General features: G+C 37.6%; 1 protein-coding gene across 9 annotated transcripts; it reads left to right on the forward strand.

The window, feature by feature from the left end:
* The first annotated feature begins 673 nt into the window (after positions 1-673).
* On the forward strand, positions 674-6,782 carry LOC138139835 (uncharacterized). Of its 9 annotated transcripts, none has more exons than XM_069060376.1 (8): positions 674-812; positions 2,117-2,222; positions 3,175-3,442; positions 4,077-4,303; positions 4,355-4,760; positions 5,661-6,011; positions 6,315-6,506; positions 6,554-6,782. In XM_069060376.1, the coding sequence occupies exons 2-8, from the start codon at positions 2,151-2,153 to the stop codon at positions 6,682-6,684; spliced, it is 1,647 nt and encodes a 548-aa protein (XP_068916477.1). In that variant the 5' UTR covers positions 674-812; positions 2,117-2,150; the 3' UTR covers positions 6,685-6,782. The 9 variants fall into 9 exon arrangements, 8 of the variants coding, with proteins under 8 accessions (XP_068916477.1, XP_068916476.1, XP_068916472.1 ...); XM_069060375.1 differs by lacking the exon at positions 674-812 and adding an exon at positions 961-1,194; XM_069060371.1 differs by lacking the exon at positions 674-812 and adding an exon at positions 1,379-2,060.
* Positions 6,783-8,217: the final 1,435 nt, after the last annotated feature.

Below are 8,217 nucleotides of genomic sequence, written 5' to 3' on the forward strand. Positions count from 1 at the left end.
ATACAGTTGTTGTTTACGGCTTAGATCGTGTAATTAATTTGAGGAACGATCGGTGTAAGTTATTTAAAAAAATCTGTTAGTGGGAGGTAAATTTGCTCCATTTATTTTTTTCGCTAATTGACGCCGGCTTCTTTTCAACAAATTCTAATCGATAAATCAGTACGACCGGTGACAGCTGTAAATAGTGGCAAAGCTACATTTAAAAATTTGTCACAGGCATTAACAAAATCACGGCAGCGATCAATCAATTTCTGAAATGATTTGATGCGTTATCGGATGAGGTGTCATTCTGGTGTGACATTTGTGGCGATGGGCTCGGAGAGAAGTATCAAGAGAGTGTCTGCACCTCTTGTTCTTTTTCTTGCGTCTATGAGGTGGCTTATGCTAAAGAAATCTACTGGATCCGGTCCCTGGACAGTATAACAAGTCTCACAAAACTTTCCTCGAGAGCAGAATTTAAATGAAACGTTTCGACTGTTTAGTGTTCCAACAGGACTCTCTAGATTTAATTCTTCCCAAAGCTGGTTACGTTATCGCACGGAATGCAGCCGTTGCTAGAAACATCTTCGACACATCATTTTCTAAACCTAGTAGGTAACCTCAATACGATGAGGTGATGGAGGGACAACTACTCCGTCCGTCTCTCTCACTTGCCCTCCATAAATTCCGTGAAGTCTGCCTTTACAATAAACTAGAGGATTAGAAGTGTAAATTTATTACCATTTACTTTTGACGAAGTGTGATTTCGGTGTTGTGTGTAATAATATTATTAAAGATGTTTAACGTTAATTTCCTAGAGGCATTAGTCGTGGGTAAGTACTTCCAAACTTGGGGAATAACCCAATTAGGAGTTGTCTTTGATAAATCTACTCACAAGAGTATAAAATTTTAATTGGAGCAGCCGCCGACGATAATAACGTAAACAACAACATTTCCTGCATTTAAGGCGGACAGAGAAGGTCAGAACGGTGCGATTAAAAGCGGAATAAAGATCGCACAAAAAGAAACGAATAGGTAGTTCAATATTTTATTGTCTAGAGCATGAATATTCATGAAATTCTCCGTCCTTTCGGTGGCACCTTAGCAAGCGTATTAAATTGTGAATTAAAGTGAATTTCATTAAGTTTTGTCAAACATTTCCTGCTGCTCAAAAATAAAACACCGAAACGTGCGCTATCTGGATCGCAAAACATTGTAAGTAATTTTATTAGTACCTACGTGTTTTTCATCTCTTTAAATGAATTTTTATATGAACATTATCTCTCCGTTGATAAACTTTTACAATCAGAGCAGTACGAAGGTAGGTATCAATAAACACTCGAGCGATAACACTGTAACAACAAATTTATGTCGTCTGTGACAATAATAATCAGTAAGTGATACTATTCGAGACTAAATAGACGTGTGAAAATTTTTGTCACCTCATTCCCAACATATTGTAAGGTTACCTACTTAACCGGACACTACTGACTTAAGAATCCTGTTCGAGCGCTATTCGGTAACCGTTACCTGTAACGTGATTGGTCGTCGAGAGTTCTGTCGAATCTCGAATTCCGCAGTACAGTCGCCTCTCTCGACCCAATCGATATTCCTGCTGCTGCCTCTATCGTCCTGCAGATGGCGAAGCCCACAGCAATCTCGTGCGGCGTCGTTTTCCCCGCGTTTCAAAATTCCCAAATCTGGTAAAACGTCAGAATTAAATCTGTCCTGCGATTAATTAAATCAAATAATCGTGTCGAATTTAGGCCGAAGTCGCAGCAGGATTATCATCGGCGTCGTCATAACTCAAACGCAAATTATAAATCATATTGTCGGCTCTTATAGTGAGAAATAATGCAGAAACAATGTTACTGGGGATAGTGAATTGACAGATCATTAATAACTGTAAGGCCATAACTTTAACATACATAGGGAGGGTGGAAAGTTTTTATGCTCGTTTCTTACATAAATTCCTATCGGAATTAAATGTACGAATCGCAAGGGTTCGATCGTCTCGGTTCAAATCGATCCATCGATTAAGATTTTCGATTCTCGCTAATTTACGATAGTTTGGTGATAAGGTGATTAGTGTACATCACGTGATACTCTTCAAAACGTATGTGATTTATGTTATTAGCGCCGAGTTACCCTGTTCCTCGCTGACTGTCACGATGAATACCAAAGCTGAGTTACCCGATGGAGGATGGGGGTGGGCAGTTGTTGCTGGAACCGCGATAATTAATGTAAGTTACGAACCCTACACGATTTTGATTCGTTCGTTCATCTCAAATTTTTTCATTGTTATACTCGAACTTGAACAACTAGAAATCGAGATGACGCACAAAAACGACCATTTCAAATTCCTGAACGCAACTTGACAATTACTCATTCGTTAGAATTTTCCTCTGTTATTCCAAAATAGATCGAGACCTGATCACAATCATTCATGACATTTCCACATTAAATTTTGCAATTTGATAACGCAACCATCACTTGTACCTGAGTACTATTTCCTTGTCCTTTAAATATTTATTTAAAATTTGATAACATCGACACAAGTTCAAAGACTGCATTTCGTTACATTTGTTGATGTACTTAACAATTTAAACAAAGTGTTCATTCATACTATCGTGTTATTCACAATTTGTCAGTTATCTGTTTATTTGCATGGGTCAAGGATGAGCAACTTTTCCAATGGTTGTTTTTTCATTTTTCACGACTCGCATTAAAAATAAATTCAAACAATTTGTACGAATCGCTGATACATATTGTTTTGGAAAAACCTATCAACACTCTATTGTCAAATATTTTTGTCCCGCCGACTCATCAAGCAGTCGGTTGTGAAATGTTTTGATTTGGTGATGCAGAAATTTCTGAATTTTGATCCAGTCGTGAACTCAGACACAATTGTCCTTTATCCTTCCCACACCCGCGACAGGATTTACAGATACTCCAGAACAAGTGTTCGAATATGTTATGCAAAACACGATATGTAAGTCTATAAAAACTGAAATTTTCATTTTAGAGTTGCGTTCTCATTGTGATTCAGTAAACCCTGACACATTTCCACGCAAGTGTTTACTAGAGGCGAGTGTTCTTTCTGTTCCCCCCTCAGACTACCATTTACTCCCGACAATGTTGTCTCCTCTCTCTCATAATCTTGCTTTAATCCTGATTGCCCGTTCTGATTTCCAGATATTCAATCAATCTTTGTTATCCATGTTTGGTTTGATTTTCGGCGGCAAACTGGAAAGCATGGCTGGGACGACAGGAGTGACCACAGTCATGAGTCTCAATTGTACTATTAGTAATTTCTCTGGATTTCTAATAAGTCCACTTTCTAAATATTTCAGTACGAAGCAGATAACGCAAATCGGAGTGCTTCTGGTGTCAGCGGGGATGGTGTTATCGACTTACACCAAAAGCTACACAAGAGTTACGCTAGGATATGGAGTGCTAACAGGTAAATTACCTTCGTTTTTCGAATTGTTCAAGTATTTACGTTCGTTAGCCATTTGTGGATTTTTTTTTCTTTGAAGCTGTGCCGTAATAGCCCTCAAAATGTTCTTATGTGTCTGGAAGTTTCTTAATACTTAATAATGAGAAGTATTGTATCTAAAATTGGGAGTTTGTTTCAAAGCTCGTTAATCCTTCTTAACAATTGTACATAGTCGAGTTCTGTATAAATGTGTACAAGAGCTCGCCACGTTTTTAGCTGTTCAATTGAAGGATTAAAATTATTTCACCGAAGGTATTTCCGTGATAATTACACCTGATACTGCATGCAAATTATAATTAATATATTGTTCTTGTTCTAACGTCACATACATCACCCTAATTAACGAAGTAGTTTCGTTGAACTGCACGTGGAGCTCAGTTTCACGTGATACACACGATCTGAGTCGAGGAGCAATTTTTCTGTTCATGATATATCGGGTCTTTGACTCGTGACAGTCAAAATAATGAGATAAGATTAACCTATAAATACCAGAAGAGTGGTCGATAAAGATCTTACAAGTGCAGTTCCATTTATATTTGACACAAGACGAAATAATCCCAGGATTAGCGAGACAATGACATGATGTTTTATTTTGCAGGTCTGGGACTTGGACTGATAGCATCTTCAACTTTTTTGATAATCAATTCTTATTTTGATAAGAATAAGAGTCAAGCTGTGGGGTTGTCGATGGCGGGGACCAGTGTGGGTCAAATGGGGATGCCTCTGATCGTAGCTCTCTTGATAGAGTACTACAGTTACGACGGTACCATATTAATTCTAGGAGGTTTAAGTCTGCACGGTTTGATAGGATCGATGTTTTTCGACGTAAGTTGGTCAAAATCGGTGTCGCTTTTCTGACGATCTTTCTATCGATAGCCTGTTAGTGAACACATGCTGCCGAGAAACAAACCGAAAACAAAGAGGTTCTTCTCACGGCTGCGTGACAGGATTAGTTGTCTAAGAAACCGGAACTCAGTTGTTATAGAAAATAATCTTGAGTCAAACAGGAACAATTGTGCAATAGCGAATAAATGTTCCAATAATAATGTCGACGGAGAGGCGAATTTAATTAAACCAGAACTAACAAACAGAGAGCCTGTGATATGTAACGAATTGAGCATAGAGAACGAAAAGAGTGTTGATATTATGAATGGAAGTCGCCAGGAAGGTGGAGAGGAAGGTGTGATGCCTAATAATTTACAAACCGAGCCCGCTGACAAATTTCATTTTTCTGCATCTGACACCGAGGACAACAAAGTGGAGGAGGAGGAAAGGATGTTACGTAAGCCCGATTTTCTTTATGTCAAACTAGCGACGAAACATTTTGCTAATTGTACGAGAGGTCGATCGAGTTCGGATTTTCTAGAAAAATATGATTCCTGAAAGAATCAGTTTGTTAGGTGTTGAAAAATTCACGAGAGCGCTAATAAAAAATATTCATGAAACTCCGCATAAAAAAGGTGGTAAACCTGTTCCATTACCGTACCGTACTCACATGCCATGTATTCTATTAAGTTTAAACCAGTTGTAAATGTGTCTCGTCTTTATGTTTACGTCCATTTCCAATTACCCGATGGAATAATCGAAAAACTATCGCCACCATTCCAAAATTATTTCGGATGTCAGCGTCGAGGAAATGGAACGAGTTTGTAATTTAATTCATCATGTTTTAATCTTACCATTTTACAATTTATTTTAGAAAATTGATTATCTTCGGTTCTTTACTTGAATAAATAATTCTGTTACGCCAGTATTCCTTGATGAGCCAGGCAATTTATTATATCACCATCTATAGCGAAAGTCTGGGACGCAAAAAGCGCTTTTTAAAACATCTCAACTTAACATTTCCTGTTTTTTACTTATTACAAAATTCGATATAATCAAATCATAAGTTATCTTCCTGCATACGCGCGAAACAGATCTCATTTCGTTTCTTAATAAAATAGGGGTATAGTGGTTTAAAAGAAAAACTTTTCCTCGTAAAGAACTCCTCTCACATTCAAAGCCATTGTTTACAAGAACTATAAATTTCGTCAAATTATTGAGCTAGATTTTACTTGTTTTGTATTCTGCTCTTTCAAGACGTTCGCGCTGCTTTTTCACTGTGAATTTTCATGCGTGCATCCGGATCGATTTCCACAAAATACTTATGCCGTCGCACATTCTAATTATTTCTTTTCAGCTACTCGATCGAAAACTTGCGACGAAGAAGAAATCAAAAAATCGCAAACTTGTCTCGAGAAGTTTGTGGCTTTGTTCGACTTCTACATCTTACTGGATCCCATCTTCGTCCATATTATGATCGGACTGTCATTAGCCTACACCACTAGCATATCCTTCAGCACATTTTTCCCTCTCTTTTTGAGAGAAGACTTAGACATGACAGTTATCGACGCGTCGACTTGCATGTCAGTCCTGTCACTCATGGACTTCATTGGACGAATTGTGATCCCTCTGATCACCAAGCGCATTGATATTACTCACAGGACAACGTTTATAGTGGGATCATTTCTTTTAGCAGCCAGCAGATCCAGTACGACTTATTTTTCTAGCTTAGGTTTATAGTCGGAATAATCATTAATTGATTTGACTATTTCAGCTGCTGCACAGTGCTACGATGTCTTCAAGGTAAGCACAACTATCACGTATTGATTTCTTAGATCAGGGTAATCAGACGGTTCTGAGCTGTGCAGCGAACAGTAAGACATATAAAATTGTGTGCCAATCTACACACTTTTATTTAATTACTAAAATTACGAATTTATTCCGACTGTAAAACTTGGCTGCTTTTGCAATTTTGCCCCGTTTCCACCAACACTAAGAAACTTATTTTTAGTTCTAGCCATCCAGACTAGATACACGATGGTGATTGCTCTCTCGGCCGTGTGTGGTCTATCCAGAGCTGTAACAGTCATCAACCAAAACCTTGTTATAGCCGAATACTCTAAAGAGGCACACGTTTCGTCCGCCTTGGGTCTCAACATGGTGTCCAAGGGAATCTTCGTCTTAACTATCGGCAGGCTATTAGGCAAGTTCAAATTAATTTCTTCCACTTGCAATAACACAATCTTTCAGGCACCTACAAGGATTCCGCTCACAATTTCAGCAGTTGTATTCACATCTTGGATATTATTTCTATCGCAGTCGCCTTGTCCTGGTCAGTCGAACTCATCGCTAAAAAATTATTTAAGAAAACCCGTACGTGATATTCTCACGTTTCACTGTTCCATTCAGTATTGTGTTGTTATACATTACATAGTACTTACGATTATGTGAATCTTGTTGTAATATAAGTTTGTCTATATTTTTGTATCTTCTTTACCTTAATAAACCACAACTACACTAGGTAAAAAATTTGAGTAATGAAAACCTGCACCAAAAATCACTCAAGAATTTTAGTATTGAATCAATAAGAAATGTATTTATTAAATAAGTTACTAGTCATTAAAAATTGACACTAATGAAGTGAAATTTCTTTGGTATTAGTACAGCTAGCCGTACCAAACAAGACTAGATATAATTCACGGGCGACGTACGTTACTCAAGCGGGCTTTTTGTACAACATAATGGAGATAACAACGTGGGTGTGTTCTAGTCTGACATGTCTGATTCACGTATGTTGCCATGTGGCTACCGGCGAGTCGTACTGACGCCAAGTCTTCCCCATTTGAGCCGTTGCGTTTTGTTAGTTGCATACCTACTCATAAAATACAAAACGTTGTCTCTCTTGTATTTAGATGTGTTGGATTTTCTCATGGGCTATGAGTCATATCTGCACAAACGACGAATGCAGGCGCTGCAAACCGACGTCATTTAGTTACGTTAGTTTCGTCTCTTTTTCATCTATTTGAATTTGGAAATAGTCGACGTCAGTATTCATTTACAGCATTTACTAGTTTATCGCTTCGCCTTCGCGCGGATATTTCCAAGGTCACAGCCCATGAGAGAATGCAACACCTCTACTTCCTTCCTATTGCATTATTTTTTTTTTCACTGCTAGTAATACACGGTGTATCAGCTAAGATTTTCGAGCCTAATAACTCAATTATTTTTCAGCGGATTTTTGTGAAATTTAAAATGCAGATATTTTAGACGGTGAAGAATAAAATCCCATTAATGCAATCACCCAAGTCTTAAAAACGTGATTTTTACATGCCTTTTTAAAATGTCGAATCAATTAAGATTTACATAAAAAATTGATCGTCAATAAAAAATGCTGTAGGGAAAAACTCGTCCTTGAAAGACGTCTGGTTTGCAAGAAAAAAGCAAAAAACTGTGTTAAACGTGGCGCAAATGCAAAAACGTAGACGCGTTTGAAACAAACGCGCAATTTTGCAGAATTTTGGTCATTCCTTTTCGCAGAAGCGCAGGTGACATATTTGACGTTTATCTTGCTAACCTTACAAACACTTACAAAGTTAAAGACAACATTTGGACGTAATTTATTATACTGGATGTTTTAATTCTTCCATAAAGGAGTAAAACACGATCGGGATATTTTAGCAAGGTAATTTAGTTCAGGTACGCTTCCTGTGTTTTCAAATAAATTGACGACTCTCTTAACCTTACATTTTGCAAAGCCTACATTTGGATAGTGTTCCACGAGAAAACGAACTGTGTCATTGAAGTTCTTACGACACTCTCAAAATTTTTTTCCTTTTTCAACAATATTGAAATTTCTGCCGCTATTTTTAGAGTATTTTCAATAAATTTTCACAATTTGACGTTTCTAATAAAGC

Source organism: Tenebrio molitor, chromosome X, assembly GCF_963966145.1.
Source record: "Tenebrio molitor chromosome X, icTenMoli1.1, whole genome shotgun sequence".
Taxonomy (NCBI): Eukaryota; Metazoa; Arthropoda; class Insecta; order Coleoptera; family Tenebrionidae; genus Tenebrio; species Tenebrio molitor.

Excerpts from the sequence above, each read along its gene's own strand:
- LOC138139835 (XM_069060376.1), top strand. The coding sequence starts at position 2,151 with ATGAATACCAAAGCTGAGTTACCCGATGGAGGATGGGGGTGGGCAGTT. Across the intron at positions 3,443-4,076 it reads AGGATATGGAGTGCTAACAG|GTCTGGGACTTGGACTGATA; the intron begins GTAAATTACCTT and ends TTTATTTTGCAG. Across the intron at positions 4,304-4,354 it reads TAGGATCGATGTTTTTCGAC|CCTGTTAGTGAACACATGCT; the intron begins GTAAGTTGGTCA and ends TTCTATCGATAG.